Consider the following 25,025-nt stretch of genomic DNA (forward strand, 5'->3'; position numbering starts at 1 on the left):
ACCTGACATTGTTCCGCCGCCTCGCCCCTCAACGTACAGTAATGACAGACGTACAGTCAGACGTTCTAGTCGAGCTATTCCGCTGGCACTAGCCCATGGCTGACACCACTGTAACATTTTAGGAAGCGTAGTAGCCTAAATTATTTGGACCCAGTACAACTTTTACACGGGCACGCTGCTCTCAGATCATTTTTATTTCTTGCCTTTTGTACATTTTCTACGATGAATAATCCTTTTTGCAGTTATCGTGATATTGTTCACTAACCATACAAGGTCAGCTAGGTCAACGATTACACAGAAAGTCGAGTTTGTCTATGTTTATTTAAAATTATTAGCAGACGCTTTGTCCAAATGTCCATTATATATTTTAACCAAAGACCAAACGAAATACATCATCAACCCTTTGTTAGGGGGACAGGCCGCCCCCACATTTGATTCCAGTTTTTGGAGCCTGCATGGGCTATTTTTTTTTTTCACAGTGCTCACCGAATGGGCAGCTACCAGGTCGTGAGGAGATGATTGAACATGACAAAAAATGTGCTGGCCATGAAATTAGTAGTCATTCAAATGTACATTGATCACCTGAACATTATGACCACCTGCCCCTGCCTATTGTGTAGGTCCCCCTTTTGTTATCATGTTACAGCCTGAACCCCTTGACTCCAACCTAAACCTCTGAAGGTGTGCTGTGGTATCTGGCACCAAGACACTAGCAGCAGATAGTTGCAAGGATCAAACTTGTATGTCCAGTGCATTCTGTAGATGCTCGATTGGATTAAGATCTTGGGAATAGCAATAACTTGAACTCACTGTGTTCCTCAAACCATTTCGAAGCCAGGTTTGCCTTGTGACAGGGCACTTTATGTCCACTGTCATCAAGGAATACAATTAGTGCACATGGTCTATAACAAAGCTTAGGTATATGTGGTATATGTCAAAGCAACATCCACAGAAATGGCAGGACCCAAGGTCTCCCAGCAGAACTTTGCCCATACACGGCCTCTGCCAGCTTGCCCTTTTCCCATAGTGCACCCTGGTGCCATGTATTGCCCAGCTAAATGACACACATGCACCCGGCAACCCTACCCATGTGACGTAAAATTCCATTGTTACATGTAGTTTGTCCTTTTGTTTTTCAGGGGGATCCCGGGTTGCAGCAGGATGAAGGTCCTTTGCTTGGCTCTGACTGTCATACTGTCATATCTCAATAGAGTCTCAGCTGGTAAGAGGTTGGAGCATAGAGTTGGTCTAGACTAGTAGAGGCTACACGGCTGCCTTGATGTGATGGGTAATGCACATTCCTGATGATTTAGTAGGCCTATTAGACTGGGTAAACCCAGGCTGTGTCCAGAAGTCAAGCGTGCACGCTGGATAGTACCTTCTTTCCAGTAGCGTCTTAGTTAGCTTGCTCCTCAGTGTGCGTTCCTACCTACATTTGGACAGCACTAACTAGTTGGCGTCACCTGACTCGGGGAGGGGGGTGTGTTGACGATTTGCATGACGTGTGGAGCTTGACCTGTGCTGCGCAATGGATTATGGGATATCTGAGGCCAAAAAAGATGCATCGATGCACGCTTGGAAATCACGCCAAACGAAGTTCCCAACTAGTGAGAGCGCTTGACTTTCGGACAGTCAATTCTGATGTAACTTCCGGAAAATGCACACTGCCCAGCGTGTGTACTGATGTGTCAGACACAGCCCCAGTCTGATCTGCTGGCGATTGGAGTTTGCCCTGCAGCTCAGGCTGGAAACCTGCACAAATGTATCTCTCCTGCTTCCTATTCCTGTCACAAACTGGCTTATCCACCAGGTGCACCCAGATCGTTGGTCTGATTGGTTGAAGGACCATCCAAATGTACAGAGTCATTTGAAATGTGCCATTTGATCATGCCTCTTGTACTGTAGAAATACAGCGCAGACTCCCCAGACTATTGTTCAATCTTAAAAGATTGAGCTCAGTATGATGATAGCCTATTGGCCTATGTTTTTGTAAAGGGAAAAACTATGAAAAGCAACACAGGTGGATTTGTGGAAGCATGACAAGTACTGTAAGCAGGACTAGTCCATGACCCGAAAAACTCTATCCTTACAGTAATTTCCGGTGTATAAGCCGCAGGACAGTGTTTTATGCAAGTTAAAAGCAGAGGTGGAAAACTCAAGCTTCAGTGAGTAAAAATCCTGCCACATATCTGTGCCAACCATTCATTTAAACCAGCTGATTCTAATTAGCACAACTCTTCAGCTGGGTAGAGCAGCTAGTTGATGAGATCACCTGTACCAGAGCGGTAGATAAAACAGAGTGGCGACACTCCCATAGACCTCCATGGGAAAAAATGGCAGCGCTTTTTCCAGGCTATTTCCTCGTTATGGGGCTTTTGGAACTGTTTACAGCCAATCTCTTGGTCAGTAGTCAATGAGTTAATTGATTACACCTTCCAGCATCGGAAGTACATCCCACCCTCCTGAGATTCAGCCATTCAGCACAGGTTTTTGTGGAACTTTTGATCGTGGCGGCAACATCAAAGAGTGTCGCAACTCTCTCTTTCTGACCTGTACATGCACCCATAGACCTCTGAAGTTCGCCTACAAAAAAGCTGCCATCTTTGAGATTCGGTATCTGGCGATTTTTCCTATGGGAAAATAACATGGGGATTTTGAATTATCGCACCTGTTAAACTCACGCGGGGACGATATAGTCTTAAATAAAGACGTTTTCCTGAACACACTTTTGTCCTCTGCCTTCTTGTGCATTCTCTGATCTCCGGTACGTGAAGTCGGCACACTTTGATTTTTGCTACCCCAGAGCTAACTGGCTAACTAACTTAATGGCAAGTTGCATTGCAAGTTAGCTCTGGGGTAGCGAAAATCAAAGTCTGGCGCCTTCGCGTACTGGAGATCACATATTACTCTCGAAGGCAGAGGACAAAAGTGTGTTCAGGAAAACACCTGAATTTCCGATTTTGTCATCCCCGCGAGAGTTTAACAGGTGTGATTATTCAAAATCCCCATGTTAATTTCCCATAGGAAAAATCGTCAGATACCGTAACTCCATATATGGGCAAAGATGGTAGCTTTTTTGTAGGCGAACTTCAGAGGTCTATACAGGTCGGACTTTTACTCACTGAAGCTGGAGTTTTCCAACTCTGGTTAAAAGAAACAAAAAACATATTAATGCATTAACTGCCCTCGTATGTTAACCTCATAGCTGAAGAAATTGTGCGAAATCAATGTATAAGCCACAGCTAATAGTTGGGAAATAACAGTAAATGTTTGTTTATTTGTTTTCTCTCTCCCACTCCCATCGCTTCTCTCCTCCTTACCTAACTTCAGCAGATGATCATATAAGCGGAGCAGATGTGCAACAGGTGACCGTAGACTTTTTTGATAACCTCACACTGACCTGTGACCTCAAGATGCACACTGACCTCGCAGCACAACAACCATTGAACATCAGCTGGGAGGCCATGGGCAAGGACGTGGTGCGGTACGATGGGAGTTTGCACTATGGGCCGCTTTTCAAGCACAGGGCCTCGGCCAAATGGGAAGATGGGAAGCTCTCGTTCATGCTCAGTCCAGCAGTGTTGAGCGACGCGGACATCTACGAGTGCTTGTTGGATGGCAGGAGGAGCCTTAGCACGGTCATCGTCACAGTCTCGGGTGAGTACGGACAAGAAGGCCTGCTCTTCAGTAGTTCGTTTCATTCAAAGCCGCATGTCAAAGGGAAGGCTTTCTGGTGTTACTGCCAATCTAAAATCTATGGATCCAGTTGGGTAGCTAAAGCATCACCTAGGTGTTCTCTTGGTTCCTTTGGGTTCTTGTGTGTGACAGTCATAATGTAGTATTAGGCGTCTAAAATGTGAAGTTCAATGAAATGATCATTACAGTATGATTAAATGGAATACAGCCTTTTACAATATCATCATTTATCGTTTTGAATTTCCCAACTATTGGCTGTGGATTATACATTGATTTTGCAAAATTTCTTCAGTTTTGAGGTTAATACACAAGGACAGTTAATATGGTATTAGTATGTTTCTTTGTTTCTTTTAACTTGCATTAAACACTGTCCTGCGGCTAATACACAATGCGGCTTATACACAGGAAACTACTGTAATGTGATTATACATACAGTATGACCTCTGGTGCAAACCATCACTGGGCTAAACTGAACTAAACTAAACTAAACTAAAGTAAACAAGCATTTTTGGAATATTTTGACATGGAGGGTAGAGCAACTATCCCAAAGCAAAGATGGATTATCTGTGAATAATGACTCCCAGGTTTGTGCAACACTATCATCAATGCACAGGAGGCGTGCGCGCACACTCACACAATAATAACCTTTGAATTTGAAAACAGATGAAAATCTAGTAAATGGACTGTATTTATTGATTTACTCAGAATGCTTATAATTAACTTTGTTTGGTTGTTTGAGCTGTTTATTTCTGCTCCTTTCTGTGTCCCTTTCTCTTCCTTCATATCTTACCCACTATGCCCACTCCTTTCAATGTTCCTACAATGCAGATCCTTATGATAACAAGGACTCATTTTATCACTCTGTGAGCGACACTGCCGAATTGCCCTGCTGGGGTAAGATTTCAAAATCAAGAACTTTGGAAAAAGTGTCCGTCCACTGGAATAAAGATGGTAAGGAGTTCTACAGTCTGATTGGAGGGAAGGACCCGAACCCCCCAAGCAAGGTGTATATGAACCAGGACCTGATCCAGGAATATGGTGAACTGACCTTGTTCATTGAGAACCTGACGCTTGAAGACAGTGGGATATATGAATGTTTGTACCGTGACAACAACTTTGTTTTAGAGGTACCTGGGATGCCATCGATGGTCAAACTTACAGTAGGGGGTAAGGAGACACTTAAATAGCCCTCTCAATTAATCATCAATGAACTATCAGTATATCAGCCTGTCCGACACTTATCAACTGTTAGGCTAAGCCTACCCTGAGCATTATACTGTAGGAACGTGCGTAACCAAAATACATGCTGACCCCCATTTGTGATCGGGTAAAAATGATCATCTGCGTCATCTTTCTCAGCAACTATGCTGCTACTGCATCTACCTTGTGCTACTGCTTTCATGCTATATTAGTTTGTGAAAGACCACACCTTATGAAATTACATTCATTGTATTTGTTTCTATGATGCTGATGTGTGTTCCTTTCTGGTAGAACCCATGAACATTTTTTTAATTTTAAAAATGACTGTATGATTCAGAGTGCACTTTTGGACTATTTGTTATCATGTTTCATGCTGTTATGTGATTTGCTTGTGACACCCTCCCTACAGAAGATATATTCCCAACTGTGATAGAACCTTTTGTCATCAGCGACAACAGCAGCCCCAGCCCGAGCTCCTATCCCACCATGGCCGTCCAGGAACAGGAAGGTAAAGAGTCACTCAGAGAGGAACCGGTTTGCGACTTTGCAATAATGAAACATGCCCACTGCCCTGTAGTGTTTGAACAAATTGCCTTGTTTGATCTGTACATAAGCTGATGTTAATAATATGAGAGAACTGAATCTGGTGTGTTGGACACTAATGGATGGATGTCCAGAGGAATTTCATACAATTCCTTTTTGTTTCATAATAAGCAACTTGCCACAGATACCCATTTGAGACCATCAAGATAATGTGGTATGTTATACCATTGCCTTTATACATATCAAATGGACTGCTTTAAGATTGGTGAAATGCAGAATGCTGTTAATAATTATGCTCAGCCCCATATTTCGAACCATAAAGTAACACAATGTAGTTATTTTAACTTTTAACAACTTCAAACTCATCTGAAGCATGATCCTTTCTGATGGGTTTTAGACAAATTGGGATCCCCATAGCACTAAATGAGGCTATGCTGGAAATTGATGAAATGGGTTATTCCTACATTGTGTCACCTTGAATGTAAAGTTTAGGTTACACTTTACTTGAAGGTATCTAGGGGAGAGAGGGGTAAGACGAGCCACTTTTTACATTTTTCATCACAGCGTCATGTCAATGACGTCTTTTTTTGCAATCTTCATATCAAACTTCAAAGTGTCCTGCTACTATTTGACTAAAAAAAACATTGAAAACATTCTAATAGACCCAGTGATATGCCCTTTTGAAAAAAAGTGGTCAAGTGGCTCAACTTACCCCATGCACGGGGTAAGATGAGCCAATGTGTGGGGTAAAATAAGCCAAAGCAAAAACTCATGTAAAAGATTGTTTTATTAAGTCTTTCATTGTTCATAACACAAAATATGACCTGTAAAAGCTATGTCAACCAATTCAGCCTTTAAACTTATCTTAAAATCCATTTAAAGTTTAAAAGGGATATAGAGTGGATGCATGGACCACATTATCTTGTTCTCATATGTTAAAATATAACATTGTACATTATTCTTATGTTAAAATATCATATTGTAATCCTTATCAAAAATAAACTCAACTGCAATTTAAAAGCCTGATGTTAAAATATAGGCCTGATATCAGGCTTTTTGTGGCTCAACTTGCCCCACCTCTTATGGCTCATCTTACCCCATAGCACCATTTCGGGAAAAAATGCTTCTCATGACAAGTTAGGCTAAGATTTGTCATTTTGATTAGCCCTCATATAATAGCTTATAAAGGCACCATCTCAGATATAATGTGTCTAAATGTTGTTTTATTCTTGTTTTCTCTAAATCATCTTACTTCTGGACAAACATGGAATTCACTCAGAGAGCAAAAAAACAAATTTTCCATGTGCTTCCCTTCTCTACTGATGCTGTCATAGAATTAAATTTGTTTACTGTATCCTAGAAAAAGGGTAGGCCTATGGCTCACCTTACCCCTCGGCTCATCTTACCCCTCTCTCCCCTACATAACAGTGATGACACCGTCATGAACATGTCATAGGCTACACATTATAAACAAGTCGTAAACGTTTATGATAGCGTATGACACTTCTGTCATCAAGTGTTATTCGGTGTTCGTCATGTTGTCATGACAAGGTAGGGTTAGAGTTAGGGTTCATCATGACAGTGTTGTGTTTACGACAGTGTCATGCCACTCTTATATAGATGCCTTGAAGTAACCCACTGAGCAAAAACTGGTCCAAAATATGTCCAGAAGACGTGGTCGCCGAACTCCAGAAGACGTCTTCAGAATAGCCAGAATGAAAGTTTTTAAGACGTATTTCCTGGACGTTGAATGTGGAGGTGTTGTTCATATAGGCGTCGCTTGAAGACGTCTGAAAGACTTAATTAGACATCCAGAAGACATCCTCAGAGTAGCCAGAATGGCAGAACGTCTATTTGCAACTAATTTTGGCTGTCTATAGACGTGGGGTCAGGCTGGACTATTGTCCCAATGTCATTTATTAACTGATTCTGGCTGTCAAATAGACGTCCAGATTATGACCTCGCAGAACGATTATTTGCAACTAATGTTGGTTGTCTATAGACGTCCTGAACCGGGTCAGGCTGGACTAGCCTATTGTCCCGGTGTCATTTATCAACTCATTTTGACTGTAAAATAGACGCCCAGATCACAGCCTGGACAGACCACTGTTTTTTGGACGTCCATAGACGTTGCTTGCTCAGTGGGAAAGTTTGGGTGATGATTGCTCCACAGTTGCTCCGGGGAGAATGACCCTTGTAATGCAATTGACATGTGAGTTGCTTTGGACAAAAGTGTCTTTAATATATTTAAATGTATACTTGTAAGAAGGGTGTCACTTGCGCTCAAGCCTTTTTTCGGTGCTCGCAGTCCAGGACCAATCGACTGACGTTTCAATGCACTGCGCCTTCCTCGACGTGTACATGTCCATTGCACTGTTATGCTAATGCTGAATAAGGTTTGAGTCCTTTGGGCCAGGTGACTAGCCTAATGAGTAAGCGACTGTGAGCGTCTGTGTTTTAAAATATATCTAGGTCAATAACGCAAGGACTACTCCATAACACAGCTAATAAACACAGCCTTAAATGTCTACTGCTAAATGCCCTACTCATATATATTTATAGGGATGTGTAAGTCTGAATGCTGCCTAACCCTCCTCAAGGGCACTTCTGTTTGTGTTCACACTGTCTTAGAACATTCACATTGGACAGGGTGGGATGGGACAGTAATCAAAATACAGCTTTTGTTTGGTCTATGTTTGGCTATCGGTAGATGACAAGTGCATAAATCTGTTCATTTTATTGTGACAGAAATCTTGCCAGAAATGCAGGGCACATCAGCTCCAGAAACCAGCCCGGGTAAGAGACACCCCACTGAGGTCAATGCACTGAACCAGACACCTCCACATAAGCGTAACGCCACAAACCTACACTGACTTTACAGCTACACATGAGAGTTGGAGTTGGAGTTGGGAGTTGGAGTTTAAAACTGTGTTAAACTCCAAACTAGTGACATAGCAATTGCTCCTAGATATCTGAATGTGTCGATTAATCAAATCAATTTTGTTCTACGTGCCAGATCCTGTTTGTCTTTACCTATTAAGTTTCCACATCCCTATAGATTATGTCCTGACAACGTTGTATTAAGGTATAGGCTACATTATTGTCTTTCACTTTCTCCAAGGGGAAGACGAGGAGACGGGACTCCCACTGCCGTGGGTTCGGATTGGAATCATCTCTGGGGTTCTGATCGTCACGGCTCTCGTTATGGGACCACTGGTGGCTATGGGAAAGATTTAACACAACATATTTTACAACAGAGGCGATCTGCGTTTTTTTTTTAAACAAAATACATTCACAAACTAAGAATTATTTCTTTATTATGTGTGCTCAGGAAAGATGTCACTGTTTCATCCAGTGGTAGACAAGAAAAACAATCTTTCCATCCTCTTAGACCCTTTTTTAAAAGAAAAAAACAATTCTGGGACTTAGTTCTGCTGACTTTAAAGTTGCCAGGACCTGTCATTCTTAAGCATTCGGTAGTGGTTTCTGGGACCAGAATATTCTGGTCTTCACGTGAACCTGAGTCATCATGAGCTACCCTGCTAATGTGTTGCTGGATTACTCCAATGTGATGCTATGCGATTACAGGCCCTGTGTGAAGGGATGGGAAGAGTGTTCTCATTCCTTCTCAGTTTTATAGCAATAGGTGCTGCAGCGTAACAAGTAACCCTGAAATAGATCATCAAAAGTGAACTGTTTTCATCTGGACCATTAAATGTCTGAACAGGAAGCCTTGGCCAAGTAGCATGCTGGATTTAATGGCAGTGTTTCGTTTTGTCCGACTTGCTACCTCATTGGCCTCTTCATTACCCGTTTCATGCTTATATAGAAATAGTTGATGTGTAACGATACACAAGACTTGGTTTGTGCCATCCTTAAAACTGTAGTTTGCATTGCACCGCTGAGGTATAGTCTTTCGTTCCAACGCTGCCTCAGTGCCTTATGTAAAATCCATCAGGCTTATTTTCGTGTGGCCTCATCATGTAGGGAAACAGATATTGAGAGAGTAATGCTAGTCAAACTAAAAATACCTAGGCTCCTCTGAATGTGCTGCTGGGTGGGATAGGGGCAATGGTTACGAAATGGACAATGCAACCTACGTAAACGTTGGTTTTTTTTTTTTGTTTGTTTGTTTTGTTTGTTGGAGAATGATCTCTTTTGTGCTTTGTACTTTGCAAAGTGTACATTAAAATGGTTAACCGTGAGTTGGATCACATGTGGAAGACTGAGTGTGTCTGATTGATTCTCACACAAAACCTGCTGCAAGAACACAGCAAGGCCAGAGATGCATACCTGGCATCTCCCCTATAGACTCTACCGACATATGATCCTGGGCCTGTGTGTACGTGAATACGTATGCATGCATGTATGTATATATGTGTGCGCATGCCTTAGTATCACTCTTCTGATGAGTGTTTGTTAAGCATCATGCCGCCTTTCATCTGCTGAACACGAGCCCTTGTGAATAAGAAGTGTTAATCACGGCTGCTGAAAAAAGGAGAGGGTGAATGCCTATGTGGATGAAGGACGGTAGCCGTGAGAACGACGTGAGACTTCTCAATAGACGGTGTGCTTCGTCATCATCATCAGTGAACACTGTGTGCTCTGGGGTCAGCAAAAAAGGCAACTTCACTTCAACAGACAAAATCCGATCTTTAATGCAGTTCTTCAGACAAAGAACAAATTAATAAAAACGTACAGAGTTCTGCCATTATCCACACAAGGTCTGAGGCCTCTTCAAAGAAATGTCTATGTGCATCTAAATTACAATTTTCTTAAAACAAGGACGAGGCATTTTAAAAATAAGGGGTTGGGGTGAAGGGGCACAAAAAAGGAGGAAATCTCTTGGTGGTATAGGGGGAAACATGTACTCACTTGTTTTTTTTTTTCTGTGAAAAATGCTGAATGCATTGCTATCTTGTTTTCTGAAATGCAACCCAAAGAGGTGCTGATCTAAGTAAGCATGGTCATCAAACTCGCTCTGCCCTCAACAGGATGTGTGTGTGTGCGTGTGTGTGTGTGTGTCTCACAGCCAGGTGAGAGCATACGCGTCTGAGTGTGTTGTAGGGAAAGGTGGGCTGTACAGGTGAGTGGGAGAGTTCGGTCTTTACACCACGTATACCTCTGCATACTGTGTAGTATATGTGCTGTGTGTGTGTGTGTGTGTGTGTGTAGTAGCTGCTGAGTGAATATTCTACGGTCTGTGTGCATGTCATGTGTGTGTGTGTGTGTTTGAGAGTTCAGGTTGTCGAGGCAGCGGTAAACACGGGGCCGGTGGGGACGCTGTCGCCAGAGACCTCGCCCATGGCTTGCAGGGCCACGGTGGCGGCCATGGCCTTGGCGTGCTTCTTGTTGGGGCTGGGCGTCTGCGGCTGGTACTCGCTCCCGTTCACCACCACCTGCGCGCCGACAGACGAGACGGACACACGCAAGAGAGAGAACACGCCAACATGTCAACAGAGTGCGTCACGGTCATGACTGAGCCACACGAACACACTGCCCACAAATATTTACATGCACAATAAATGCTTCATCATCTCCCCCTCCCCCTCCCCCATGAGGGTCTTTGGTGCAGTTTGTCTGTCAGTTAGTCTGGGATCATCACCACGTCATTCTTTGCCTGCATTTGCTGCAATCGGGCATAAATAAAAATGGTAAATAATTGTGTAGCATTAAAGAACAAATAGTAAAGTGGACATTTTCTCATGTTTGGCAAACTGAATTGGCAAAATGTTCTCCCTTGTTCTCCCAATTTAAGCATCCCTTCATATTTATTTATCTATCTATTTAACAATGTATAAACAAAATTGTTTTTCTTATTGCTTATCTAGTTGGTTGTTGATGCCTTGTAATAGTTATATATAACAGTGAAAAAAGGCACTTAGATTTACACTTTGTGTATAGACATGTATCTTTTGATGACCACTCGTACTAAATTTAGGTTGGATGGGCACATTCGTTTTGGGTAACTACAATATGGCAGAATGTAACATAATGTCGCAAACATACTGTTCCAGCAGCATAGACTGGTGCACTACCTCTAGGCCGGATGTATGGAGGCCCCTACGGTCTTCTGACCTCCCCATAACACTCCTGCATGGCAGCCCTGTCTAGTTAACATGTCAGGGAGCTGTGTCTAGTACTATTCACGTCACCGTGTGTGGGGGAACAAGCTGAAACGAGACCCCTCGTCTCACTTGCATTATTGAGACGTGACACGGGTCATGCTGACGGTGGGGGTTATTTGCAAAGTCAGATGAAAAGCTCGCCCACTTTAGCCGATTTAAACCCAATATAGAAAATGTAAAGGAGCAATCCTCGATCCTGGTGCAAGATTGGATCTGAACTCAACAGCCAATCAGATCAACTCATCCCCCAACTGTGCACCTGAAACACAGGATCTGAAACGGGCTAAACCAATTTATCACTCTGCCCCCAAAGCCTTTGTTTCCCCCCCCCCCATCTACAGGGCCAGGAGTGTGCACCATATGGGGCGTGAGCACTTTGTTAAGTGTGGACTGAACAAAAAGTGGGTTCTATTACAATAGATGACGATTCCTGTGAGCTATATAATATTACATTAAAGGTGAGGTCATGTCAGAAATCGAGCCGTGCAAACCTTAAAGAGGAAGTTCTTGCGATGGTCCGGGCCGCTGTGTTGCACCAAGACAAAATCTGGGGGGATCCACTTCTTCTTGTTGCACAGCTCAATCAGCGCAGACACGGGATGCTTCCCTAAAGAGGTCCAAAATAGTGCTGGTTACTGATCGGTCCTCTCAGGCTGAGAGGACTAGTTTTGGATCTGTACTGAGCCACATAAGGGCCAGGGCATGACATACACCATAAAACCCAAACAATCAAAATTAATGCAACTTATTTACTCAAAAACAAAAATAATGGCAAGGCAATAGCATTGGGACCATAGCTTATGGCATTGGTTGCTTGTTGGAAGTAGGCTTGAAGCCATGCTAGATTTTAAATGTGTAAAAGCAAGTGTGTATAGTGTGTTTGTGTGAGAGAGACTCACCCATTAGGTCCTTCATCACAATCAGCCCTCCAGACTTCTGGGTCTTCTCCCCCTCCGCCACCAAACCTGTCAATCAAGACAATACCTTAACAACGCTTCCTCTAGTTTGTCGTGACATGACACTTAAAAAGTGCTGACTCGCTGCATTTCCATTAGACCTATGAGGAAAAGGCTGACTCCCACCATGATTCAGTACTCCTCTTACTTCACAAGACAGTAACCCAGCACCAACAACTGGCTGAACACACACTTCCTAAATACAGTCATTTCCTGTGTATTAGCCACTTTGCGTATGAGCCGCAGGACAGTGTTTTATACAAGTTAAAAGAAACAAAACCATATTAATACCGTACTAAATGCCCCCGTGTGTTAACCAGAATAAATTTTGCATAATCTATGAATAAGCCGCAGCTAATAGTTGGGACATTACGGTAACCGGCTCATCCAGAAACACTAAATCAACGTTATTGCTATTTGTTTATCCAGCAAATAACGTTGTCAACAGACCATGTAGAGTATGTTGCATGATTTTATGAAAGAATGATGTATTGCGACATTGAAGCAAGTCAAATTTGTAGTTTCTTATGTCTCATGGCAGGTACGCTACCCGATCTGGTAAAGTTACATAGTGTGGTTATAGCCGATAAAGGGCAGCGAAGTGAATGCAGAAGTGCTGTTCACCCTGTTACGAGTTGATGAACCGCTGAAACGATTTTGGAAACATTATTTTAAGGTACGAAAAACTCTTTAGTGTTGCTTTAAGAGCCATTTGCTTCAGGGACTTCTGTTAAGTAGGGGTCCATGGACTTGCCCCGTGTTTACAAATAGGACCTCAGACTTTGAGGCGGAGCGCTTCATTACGTTTTCCATAACGTCCACAAACCTCGGCGGTCGATTTTGAAGTCAATGATGATGGGTTCCGTGGTGCCCTCGCGGTGCTTGCCCAGGCCCTCGCCCAAGCGCCAGCCCATCTTGCGCATCAGCAGCTCGCCCATGCCGCCTGAGACGGGCGCCGCCCGCAGGAACTGATCCTGATACGGCAGGAGAGAGGAAGAGGAAGAGGAGGAGGAGGACGAAGAAGAGGGAAAGAGAGGGGCACACAGACCAAAAGGAAGAGTCATGAATGTCTGGAGACGGTGATGGCCAGCTCAAAAACATCATCTGGGTCACATTTGATCCGTCAGAAGACAATTCAATTCAAATGAGAAACGATGTGGGAGTTCCCACAAAAAAACTGAGAGCCTGAAAAATTCATGACTTGATATACAGAGTTTACTGAGATTTTACTGAGGTCTTCAGTAAAAATTCTGTCAACTGTCTGTGACTATGGCTATAGGTGTGCTCAAATTAAAGTCAGTTTTTGGGGTTGGATGAGAGGTCTTCTTTAAAATGTTTACCAACACAGAAGGTCAGTGTGACACTACAAGCACAGATACACAGGCCTCGAAACAGGGCTGGGAAAACTGTACACACACACACACACACACACACACGCGCACACCTGCATACATAAGCACACAAGTAGGACTGGGACGGTATGGATTTTTCTTACTGCTGTTGAAAAGCAACAAATTCCTGCGATAACACTTTTAAGCCCCCCAACCCGAACGAACGACAGACTTTTGCACAGATACATAGGCTTTTCCCCAGAGCGTAGCACTGTAGCTGCCTTGCTAACTGAGACGCAGTAGCACCAATTTGTTTAGTTTCTTTTTGTATCAACAGTACTCAGTGACCTTGACAAACTGAGATCTATGAGAAAAAACTCTGGAATTCTCCAAGAAGGCAAGATGAGAGGTAGACTATATTTATAACATATCCATTGAACACAATAAGGAATATGCTTATCATTTTACATTTAGGCTAATAGAGCATCTTGAACAGCACACCGCACATAAATCTATTGGTGAAATTGCATATGGAAGGAATGTGTGTCCTTACATAACAATTTTCATTGGGGAACACTGTGCTCCCCAACACGTGACAGGTTGGGTTTGTTTAGAAAACCTTGAATCCATGTCATAAGATGATCCCTCGCAAAACACATTCCAACCTTACACACTGCGTGCACTCATGTGCAGGCCAATGTTTACATTTTTTTCTTTAATTTTTTTTTGCCGGTGATGACCACATGAGCTCAGACTAACAGGAGTCACCTGACTGCGGTATTGTGATAATGCGGTTACCGTCCCAGTCCTACACACAAGCACATACAATAAACGTGTGAAAACACATACGCACACACACACACAGGTATACTTACATTTTACTCTTTTCAAACCATCTCTAACTTTCTCTCTCTCTCTCTCTCACACACACACACACACACACACACAGGTAGAGAATAAGGGTGCAGGGTGGAGTACGTACCTAGGCCCCGCTCAGTGGCACGGCCTCAGACGGGACTAGAAGGGGGCCTGACAGACACCATGGCAACAAGGCAGCTACAAGGACTGAGCCTGCAACAAGTGTCCATACAGAGGGGTGAGAGTTCACAGGGCAGACTGTGAACCCACACCCCCCTGCCCAATCCTCCCCCCGATCCCCTCCCCATCCATCCGCTTGCCCAGACGGTCAGTCATCCACTTAGCCATTCATCAATCTCCCTCCACTCATCCGTCCATTTGTGCTTCCCTTCCCCTGGTTGAGACACACAGACCCTCACCCCACTCGCCAGCTATCTTGGGAACCTTGTACACTTGTACACACACACACACACACACACACACACACACACACACACACACTAGTCGGTTTATTGCCGAATCTCTTTGTGATGGCGGGGCCGCTGTAACCGAACTCCTGCAGGGTTCGGAGTGGAGGTGTGTGGAGGTCACTAGAGTGTAGAGGACCTGGCTGGACACACGCCAGCACATTCTTCATCAAGTCTCAACACTGCCGGCAGCAACTGGCGTGTGTGTGTGTGTGTGTGTGTGTGTGTGTGATCCAGGCCAAATAAAGACAGGCCTGATTTATTACCGTGTGGCCATCTCAAAAATCTCTGACCACCGACACCCCACCCACTGCGCAAGCTCAGCATATAGCACCCAGATGTACCCGCGTGGCGTATAAATAATACCGAGCGGCTAACATAGAGGAGGACTCAGGAGGAGGTAGGGTTAAAGGAAGATCGGCTATGACGACGAGGTAAATATGGGATGTCTTTTTTAGAAAAGGGTGACAGCACAGTAGGGCGGGTAGGCAGGCGAAAGCATGTCCCCTCTGAGGTGTGGGAATGTCCTACTGTTGTTCGAGAGGACGGCATGACTTTAACCACCGCACAGAAGGATTCCGAGCCTATATTAGAGGTTTGAGATTACCACTTCTGAGTATTAGCTGGATTTAAGTTACACGGCGAGTCAGTGTCCGGTTAACAATAAATCTACACAACAAAATAATAATAATAAATAAATGAATAAAACTTAAGTGGGTGCAAGAATAAACTAACGGTTTAAGAATACCTGGCAACATAAATTAGAGTTTTTTTTCTTCTGCTTTGTGTCGTCAATGTCGTTAAATTCAATGTCAAAAACGAAAAAGACAAACAGAGGGTCTTTTTTTTTGTGCACCCTTTTTTTGCTTTTACAATTGACCATAAATGAAACAATTTGAATCAAGACACAACCGCGCTACAATCAGTGCAATCTTAGAAGTTATGGAGCAAAAAATTGTCATGGTTGTTATGGTAGTTGTTTTCTGTATCATTTCAGTTTTAACAGATGTATGGATGGATGTTATAATTGAACAAAGGAAAACCTCAAGACTTCGCTAGGGTTTTATCACAATTTCTGTGTGATGCTCAACAATGTATCAAAAGCAGAAGAACAAGCCTTAGCCCTATCCATCACTGATTAGCTAGTTTAAATTGTTGGCTGCTTGTACCAGGGGAAAGGGAGGTAAAACAAACATAGCTTTCATGTTTTTTTTTTTTTTTAATCCTTCCTCCGTCGCCACTCTCTCTTATTCTATCAAATAACCCCCTCGCTGCTGACGCCAAACCTGACGACATCAGCAAACAGTGCGAGCCGCTTTGTACGTACACACTGGGTCTCCTCGGCAACAGTGATGCAATTCCTATCGCTCTGTCACTTGAGAGGAGCTTGCATGTGACAGGGAAAGGTTCGAGCACACAGAGGGTGAGAGATTCTGGGAGGGTCATGTGGGGGGAGTGACACTAAACAGCAACGTTTCTTTCTCTCTCTCTCTCTCTCTCTCTCTCTTTTTTTTTGTAGAATGTTCACCGAAATATTTGTGACAAAGCGATGGGCCTGCCCGTGTATATCTTTATATGCCACTGTACTTGTTTCTATGGTAATTGAATACTGGAATATTGACTTGAAAATGAAAGTGTGTGACTTGGACCCATAGTAGTTGAAGAAACACACGCACATCCAGACTTCACACGTACACACACACACACACACACAAACAAACATGTACACTTCACTGGGGACATAGGGCAGAACTGAGACGAGCAACAATGTCCCTGGTGTCCGATTCAGAAGAGGAGTCCCCGGTTTGGGCTTTACCTTCTTGATCCAAGCCTGCGGGCCACTGTTGGACAGCTCGTCTGAGGAGAGCACCTGCGCACCCGTGGAGCCCGTGAAGAGACCCGGGATGGTGTTCGACTGGGCCCACGCATCCACCTGCACACAGGTAGGACAGAACAGGAAGGAAGAGCATAGGTAAATATCTTTATCTATCTATAAATGCAAGTAACGTCTGTCGGTGTGTCTGTTCCACGCATAACTCTCGAACCACTCATCCGACTGCTCTCAAATTTGGTGGATGTCATTCTAACGGCACGAGTGTGTGCAGTGCCAAATTTCATGTTATACGAACAAAAAATGGCACATCTACGGGCTCTGCACTAGTACTTAAAAAACAGTGTCATTTCACCGTTTGTCCATTGGTGTGATTGCTTTCTCAATTACCACGTTTTAAACAAAATAGCATGGTGTGATGAATATCCTTGGTTCAACCTTGGTCATAACTTACGCCAAAAGACAGACTTAGTGTTTGCCTATGAACAGAAGCTTAATTTCATGGAACATGTTTCTAAACCCAATTAAGTTAGGCATTTATGAGCATATGATCACATGCAAGGGCATTTGTCTGGAAGTACTCTACCTGTTCCTGTGCTCGGGATAGCATGCATATGGCGCTCACGTCGAAGGGGTTTTCTGCAAGACGCTTCTGAGCCACGGCACGTTCGCTCACAGCTACTGTGATGTCCACTGGCTGTGAAGTACACCAATGTATCACGGGAAAACAAAATATTGGTCAGAATAACATTTTTATTTATTTATTTATTAAATACTATTGTTTCAGAGGATAAACCATTGAGATGATGTTAGGGTCCTAACATCAGCAGTAATGTGCAAGACAGAACATACATGTAAAATGTAAAAAACAAGTTTTGACTTAAAAGTCCAACTACTTCTGGGACATTGACACGATCCACTTCTAAACTTTTCCACACTGATTTCAGACACAGGACGCGCACTTTCGCAACTGCGTGCCAGACGAAACCAAAGTGACCCTCACCTGTGAGGGCGCCTCCGGAAACACGCTGTCGCTCTCTTTCTTCACCGGCACCTCCGGGGCTGCGGCGGCCGACCCTCCGCCGGCGGTCGAGGCTGAGGCGGCGGCGTTGGCGGCGGTGGCGTTGGCGGAGGCCTTGTCGCTCTTCTCCCTCTTCTCCACGGGCACCCACTCGCCGTACGCCCCCTCGCTCTCCTTCTTGCGGTGCTGCGAGCCGGACGACACCGGGAACTCCTTGGCGTAGGCAGCGTCTGTGCGCGGCTTCACGGTGGTGTTCTGAAGAAGGGTGTGGGGGAGGGGGGGGGGGAAGTTGTGTGTAGTGGGTGGAGGAGTGGAGGCGTAACAGGAAGGAGAAGGGAAGGGGGAAGGGGGATGGGGGATGGGGAAGGGGGGGGGGGGGGGGGGGGGTGGTAGTGGGTATGGGGGGTGGGGGGTGGAGGGGGAAGGGGGTTACTGTAAAAATCAAAGGAAAAAACAAGAGATGCATTCAACAGGACAAATGGTTGAAGCGACACACTTTTCAGAAGAGCAGCATGCATTGACAGCCATGTAGTGCTGCTGTTTATGCCCAAAGCAGCCCAAGTCATTCATAGATAAAACATATACAAAATGACTGAAACAAAAACTACAGAACAGTAGCTGAAAATAACACCACATATATGTTTAGACTGGGGCTGAATGGCTTCATCATACAATTAAATATGCACTCTTCCTTCAAATGTGGACAAATCGATACAGCATACTTCAACCATTTGCCGAATTAAACACATCTCACTTCAACTGCTCAGAGGCCAATATGGCTCCAGACTCTAGTGATATTACGATTTTAGGGACCTGGTATACACAGGCCATATGTGATGTGATGTTTGGGTGATTGAAGTTGTGTGTGTGTTTGTGTGTGAGAGAGAGTGTGTGTGTGTGTGTGTGTGTGTGTGTTTGTGTCAGAGCTCTTACATTGAGGCTGAAGGAGATGCCCTTGTTCTCCTTCAGGGCTCCTCCAGCAAACATCTTCCCTTCGTCCTCGTCGTCCGACACATGGGGCTTAGCAACAGCCATCTCCTCTTTGCTCTCCGATATCTTCTTGCATTTCTGTTCAAAAAAAAAAAAAAAAACCTAAATAAATCGGACTGAAATGTGGCAAGACTAATGTGAACACCGATTGTGATAGGCAGTTCCAGACACTTGATTTGTACGGGTATAAAAGTCTGGTTTCAGAAAGTAAAAGTCCTGCCACATACATGGCTTTTGGGTGAAATGTAATGTTTCATGATGCGGCAACGCAGAGAGGTCTGCGGGGGTACACCGTCGATTCGACGCAGAAGCATAAAACAGCCTTAACTGGCACACCTCTTAAGCTAGGTGGATGAGCTAATTAGTAAAATCACCTGTGTTATGTGCAAGTAGAACCAATTGACCTTTCACACAATAACCGGAAATATGTAATGGTAGTAGAAGCAGAGTTCCTGTCAAGCATCAATACATCAGAAAAACCAAACCCGGGCAAGAGAAAATGGATCAGTCTACACAATTTCGCTAGCTAACGGATTTGCCAAATATTACATTTGCAGACATTACGAGACTCTTGGAAGGAAAACTGTTTTACACATTTTTCCACTAGGAATTTGTCCATAAACATCAGACTGAGCTATTAACTAGAATGTGATGAATAGTATAGAGGATATTAACTGCTGACATAACCTGCTGGTGAGGATGATTGCCACAACCATTACATATTTCCGGTCAAAAATACAGTTGTATGAAAGGTCAATACACGGTAGGACTTTTACCTCCTAGAGCTGGACCTCTACTGATTAGATACTTGTTATGTAGTTCTAGTTCTCTCAAACCACCTCATACTTTTGCAATAGTATTCTGCAGTGCTACATTAGTATTCTAGGTGCATTTCCCAAAACCATACTTACTAAGTTAGCAACTTTAACTAAGTTAGCAACTTTGTTTGCAATGCAATTTCCCATTACCAGACAGGCTAACAGGTTAACAACTATGGTTTTGGTAAACGTGAGTCCAACAGACTCCAACACTAGAGACACATGGCCTACTGTATCTGTCTTTTCCTTACCTCTGTGAACTCCTTGATGCTGATGCTGTTCACTTGTTTAGTGACCTTCTTTTTAGCCTCCTCAATATTGGTCAAGTTCGGAGTGGGTGCAGGTGGAGGCTTGTTGGTAATGGTGGGAAGGGGTGGGAAAGGCTGCATACCTGCCAGGGCCCCCATACTCGACATGGCTGCAGTCATGGTGGCAGCAATTGTGCTAGCCATAGCAGCGTTCATAGCAGCTGGCAAACCCATACCTGGGATACCTGACACCCCCCCCATGCCTGGCATCCCTCCCATACCGCCCATACATTGCATGCCACCCATACCTTGCATGCCACCCATACCTTGCATACCACCCATACCTCCCATACCACCCATACCACCCATACCTCCCATACCACCCATACCTTGCATACCACCCATACCTTGCATGCCACCCATACCACCCATGCCACCCATGCCCTGCATACCACCCATGCCCTGCATGCAACCCATGCCACCCATGCCTGGCATTGATGGCATACCCATCCCTGGCATATTAGGTAAGGGTAGTGGTAAAGAGATATTTGATTGGTTTGGGGTTGGTAGGGGCAACTGGAGGGCTTTGGGTCGCAGGCTCTCGGGAATGGGCATGCCAGCTTTGGCACACATAGCAGCAGCGTTGGCCTTGGCGATCTCAAGCAGCTGGTCTTTATCTGAATTAGAGGAGAGAAAGAGACAGCACATCAAAAAAAATCTGATAATTACGAGGAGTGAATCCCAAGACTGTATCTAGAAAATGTCTGAAAATCTGTGAATATTGTCAGTTGTTGTCAACCAGGCATTTGGTCACATCGAACGGGAAAAAGAAGCGGGCTTACCCAGTTCAGTGAGACGTGGTGGTGTCTTACTGGCACTCCTCCTTGTTTGTGACGATGACCGTTTCTTGCGCAGAATGAGCACAGGCGAGTGGCTTGGCTCACGCTTCCACCGGTCACGTCCACTAAACCGTTGCGTACCGAATCCACCCCCCCTTCTTCGCCTGGAACCTGAGCGTGACCGTGACCTCCTGTTCCGGCCAGAGGAGCGAGATCTGGAGCGCCTGCGGCGTCCTGGAGAACGAGATTTTGACCTTTTCCTCTTGGGTGACCTGGATTTGGAGCGTTTCGATCGCGTTCTGGATTTAGACCGGGACTTCTTCCTTCGCGGGGGAGTTTTCGATTTCTTCTTTCTGCTGCGTGAGGGTGACCTTGATTTCTTGCTTTTCCCTGGAGATTTTGACTTGGACTTTCGTTTCTTTGACGTTGATCTGGAGCGTTTTCCTTCAGGTGAACTGGATGCTGAACGCCTCTGATGACTCGAGGATTTCGAAACTCTCCCTGAAGGTGACTGTGACGCTGAGCCTTTCTCCTTTGTAGGGGATGCAGAGGCACAACTGTTTTTCTCAGATGGGTTCTCCGACATTTTAGTGGCAACATCACCTTGAGGCACACAAGAGTCTATGAGAAGAGAGGAGGCCTCTTCAGAGACAAGCTTCACATTTGAGCTCGGCTCATTTGAAGGCACCTGGGCAGTTGTTAGTTCCTGTGCTGGGTCCTTAGTGCTGTTTGAATCTTCCGTTACAGGTGTTGAGCCGACAGGAACGAAGGGCACCGGTTTCCAAGACCCTTTAGATACAGCATTATCGATGGCACCTATGCTGTCTTTCTCAGTACTGCAGGTGGCAGGTGTTTCAGTGGTGTTTGTAGGCAGACACACATCCTGGTCTGTTGTCTTCGCAAGTGTTTCATTATCACTTTTGTTCTCTGTGGAGTCTGATGGTGGCATATGGGCCTGCTCTTTGTCAGCAGATTGAGACCCTGATCTGGATTTAGAATGCCTAGTGGCATGAGGAGAACGTGACCTGGAAGTCCTGTCTGAAGACCTGGATCTTGAATGCCGTGGAGAATGCAATGACTTGGACTTGGACCGTGACCGTTGACTCCTGTGGTTTCGCGACCTTTCACTTCGTAGTATGACAACAGACCTTGATCGAGTCCGTCTGTTCCGCCTTGCTGATTGAGACCTGCGGCGTGATCGTGACTTGGAACGTCTGTTACGTCGTGAAGAGGGTGACCTGGACCTTGATTTTCTGCCATGCCGAGAGGCTGACCTTGAGCGTCTCCCACGTTTAGGAGATCGGGACCTGGACTTGCGTTGTGACCTTCTAACAGATGGGGACCTAGACCTGTGCCTTCCTGATTTGTGACCATTTTTACTTCTAGATCTAGATCGGGATTTCCTTCTCGATGCCGATCGGGACCTTCTTGAGCTTTCTTTTCGAGAGGATTTTGTTCTTGGAGACCTACTGCGGCTTTTCTTGGACTGCTTTTTGTCTTTGGATTTTTCTTTCAAATCTCCAGTTGTGTTTTCTGTGACCTTTGAAGCAGCATTATCAACTTTTGGAATGATATCAGGTAGATCTTGAGGTCTTCCCTTTTCCTGGCCTCCAGACCTCTCTGAAACGTTCTTAGAGGTGGCCACAGAGGCTTTGTTTTCCGATTCAGACTCAGTCCCTGATGCTGATGTGCTCTCTGTGGGCGAGTGCGATCGGGACTTTTTCTCTCCTTCTTTCCGTCGTTTCTTTTTTTTCTTCTTTTTCTTCTTCGTGCTTCAGGGTTAAAAAAGAAAGACAGACAAACAGTAAATATGGGGGAATGGGGGAAACACAAACCTTACCCAATATATGCCAGCAATATACCCCCCGCAAAAAAACCCAGAAAACTCTTACTTGGCCTGTGTCTCTCCATCTGACTCTGATGGCGAGTCTGAACTGCTTTCCTTCTCCTCCTTCCGTTTCTTCTTCTTCTTCTTGCTCTTGTGTCGCTTGTGCTTCTTACTTTTCTTGCGTGGGGTGCTGCTTGCCTCTCGGCTGGCGGGGTCCTTATCGGCTTCTATGGAGCCTGGGGTTTTGTCAGTGCCTGCGAGTTTGACAAATTGGCCATTTGCCGTCAATTCTAACAAGAACGCACGTCATTAAGAGACTTCGGGAAAAGGGAAATGCCGTTTTTAAATGCAAATCTGAATGACTCACCTGTCTGTGTGCTAGCAGCTTCTGCAGGACAGGCACGGGGTATACTGCTGGTGTCCTCTGTGCCTACAGGACAGCTGGAGAGATTCTCTCCCACTTTGGAATGCTCTTCACCTGTTACACTGCATGAGTAACCAGTTAATAAGTTAGTTAAATGAGATATATAACAGGTCATAGGTCAAGATGTTTTTTTCCCCCCTCTCTCTTTTTTACTTCTCATCACAGTTAGACGTCAGGCTACTAGGAATAAATAATTTCATTACGTTTATTTCACAGTAACTTAAATGAAATGGGTACCAACTAACCAATATAATTGAAGCTCCTATGGTATTGAGTCGCAATGTATCTGCTAAATATGCTCATGTATGTGGATTTACACGATATTATTTCACACCTCAGGAATAAGCGCTGTTATGGCTGTAATGAGTACCTTGCTTACAATAAGTTATCATTCAGACATGCTATCTCTATCTAGCCTCCATATTTACGTTAGCAATAATGTTATTCGTGTTTACCAAATCTTCTCCATTCATTTGCAAACATTGAATCATTGTTACAGGAAGCTGGAAAATACGGTTACCTGCTGAGGCCACAACAGTGTTTACTTTATTGTGTTTACGCATAATCGCACAGGACTAAATGTGTGTCTTGTGTGTACAGTATGTGTATGTGTGTGTGAGAGCCTGCCGTTAATCTGACCGACATTTCACGTTAATTCAATTCGCACCTTAACTACAATATGAGCAATGTCAGCGCATCATCATTTGCCTATCGTCTAATGTGCCCAGATTCAGGTGCACTGTATCTGTACAATCATATGGTTATATAGCCTTTGTTTAAGACAAATCATAATGTATTGCATTGCACTGTAGAACATATTTTGAATGGACGGCAGTAGGCTCTACAAATGGCGACCCGTGGACAGACGCAAGATGTTATTAAACGGATGCCTCTCGATTAGCCTAACTAACGTTAACGTTTTCCATTAGCTTGCTTGCTAGCGCTCATGTGCTTCTTTAGCAGGTTGTCAGGGTTGCTAGTTACGTTAGCGGATCACTGTCCATACAAATGACGTTAGTGGTAGATGATGACTTCTGTTTCATTCAAACCCCTTTCAGTTCAACCGAATCAGCTTGCGGAGAAAATATAGTTGTTGACAAGTAAAGCACAGTATTATTTATCGAAAATTTAGATCTGCCACGTACGGCGGCCAGAATGCTAGTTCGGGTTAGCGAAAATACCTAACGTTAGACACTTTAACGTTAGCCTGCCATCAATAGCTAGCTAGCTATGAACACTAGCAACCAACAATCTGAAAACGTTAATATGACAAGGCAAGCTGTTCATAGTGCTTGCTTTGCTTCTGCATCTTGCTATCCAGGTTACCTGTTATCTTGACCTTCATCCTCTATTTCTTTTATTTTATTCATTACAAAATCCCGAAAAATTTGCTCGATATTCGTCGCCATTACAACTCCAGGTCGAACGTCCCCTCATGTTCCCACAATTCACAGCGGCGATGGCTTTTGAAATTTAAAGTGACATCATAGGTGGTCAGCAAACAAGACTTGTGGTCAACTACCTTCCTTGAAAATGTAAATATGTTGCTCCAGATACCACATCTGGATACAAAGGGAACATGTAACTACTTTCCAATCTCTACTGGACCATTCCGTGTCAAATCAGATAATGTTGTTGCTGCAGATTTTGTTCAAATCTTTTCCATACCAAGATTTCTATACAGCCTGAAAATCACATTTTCTGGTAGGCCTAGGTTAGCAATATCTGTCCATTAGGCTATTATGATGAGACGTATTATTCATTGGGAAGATTTTAAATTTAACAAGAGAAAGAAAGATGTGTTTTTCAGTCATTTTCATAGGATTAAAGTAGTATGTGGAGTAGCA

At 44.2% G+C, this 25,025-nt stretch overlaps 2 protein-coding genes across 3 annotated transcripts; one reads left to right on the forward strand and one right to left on the reverse strand.

The window, feature by feature from the left end:
- The first annotated feature begins 1,193 nt into the window (after window positions 1–1,193).
- Window positions 1,194–9,642, forward strand: LOC134062086 (uncharacterized). The gene is made up of 6 exons (XM_062517964.1): window positions 1,194–1,222; window positions 3,334–3,657; window positions 4,525–4,863; window positions 5,306–5,404; window positions 8,188–8,235; window positions 8,561–9,642. The coding sequence occupies exons 2-6, from the start codon at window positions 3,414–3,416 to the stop codon at window positions 8,674–8,676; spliced, it is 846 nt and encodes a 281-aa protein (XP_062373948.1). The 5' UTR covers window positions 1,194–1,222; window positions 3,334–3,413; the 3' UTR covers window positions 8,677–9,642.
- A 430-nt stretch (window positions 9,643–10,072) lies between these two features.
- Window positions 10,073–24,631, reverse strand: LOC134062087 (protein SON). 2 transcript variants are annotated; one of them, XM_062517965.1, is made up of 13 exons: window positions 24,505–24,631; window positions 23,122–23,240; window positions 22,819–23,008; window positions 20,930–22,698; window positions 20,091–20,764; window positions 18,965–19,099; window positions 18,014–18,286; window positions 17,597–17,707; window positions 16,996–17,112; window positions 13,350–13,497; window positions 12,467–12,532; window positions 12,059–12,174; window positions 10,073–10,838 (listed from the first exon to the last, which is right to left on the reverse strand). In XM_062517965.1, exons 1-13 carry the CDS (start codon window positions 24,585–24,587, stop codon window positions 10,680–10,682), a joined length of 3,960 nt encoding a protein of 1,319 aa, XP_062373949.1. In that variant the 5' UTR covers window positions 24,588–24,631; the 3' UTR covers window positions 10,073–10,679. The 2 variants fall into 2 exon arrangements, 1 of the variants encoding a protein (XP_062373949.1); XR_009935409.1 differs by lacking the exons at window positions 10,073–10,838; window positions 12,059–12,174; window positions 12,467–12,532 and adding an exon at window positions 14,837–14,925 and having other exon boundaries at window positions 13,359–13,497.
- Between the last annotated feature and the right edge of the window lie 394 nt (window positions 24,632–25,025).

Source organism: Sardina pilchardus, chromosome 17 (genome assembly GCF_963854185.1).
Source record: "Sardina pilchardus chromosome 17, fSarPil1.1, whole genome shotgun sequence".
Taxonomy (NCBI): Eukaryota; Metazoa; Chordata; class Actinopteri; order Clupeiformes; family Clupeidae; genus Sardina; species Sardina pilchardus.

What these genes read in the sequence shown, in the direction of transcription:
- LOC134062086 (XM_062517964.1), top strand. Translation starts at nt 3,414, where the DNA reads ATGCACACTGACCTCGCAGCACAACAACCATTGAACATCAGCTGGGAG. An exon ending in GGTCATCGTCACAGTCTCGG is followed by an intron (nt 3,658 to 4,524) that starts GTGAGTACGGAC and finishes CCTACAATGCAG; the next exon opens with ATCCTTATGATAACAAGGAC. An exon ending in AGCTCCAGAAACCAGCCCGG is followed by an intron (nt 8,236 to 8,560) that starts GTAAGAGACACC and finishes ACTTTCTCCAAG; the next exon opens with GGGAAGACGAGGAGACGGGA.
- LOC134062087 (XM_062517965.1), bottom strand. Translation starts at nt 24,587, where the DNA reads ATGGCGACGAATATCGAGCAAATTTTTCGGGATTTTGTAATGAATAAA. An exon ending in CTTCAAAATCGACCGCCGAG is followed by an intron (nt 12,533 to 13,349) that starts GTTTGTGGACGT and finishes CTTGATTGACAG; the next exon opens with GTTTGGTGGCGGAGGGGGAG. An exon ending in TGTGATGAAGGACCTAATGG is followed by an intron (nt 12,175 to 12,466) that starts GTGAGTCTCTCT and finishes GGACCTCTTTAG; the next exon opens with GGAAGCATCCCGTGTCTGCG.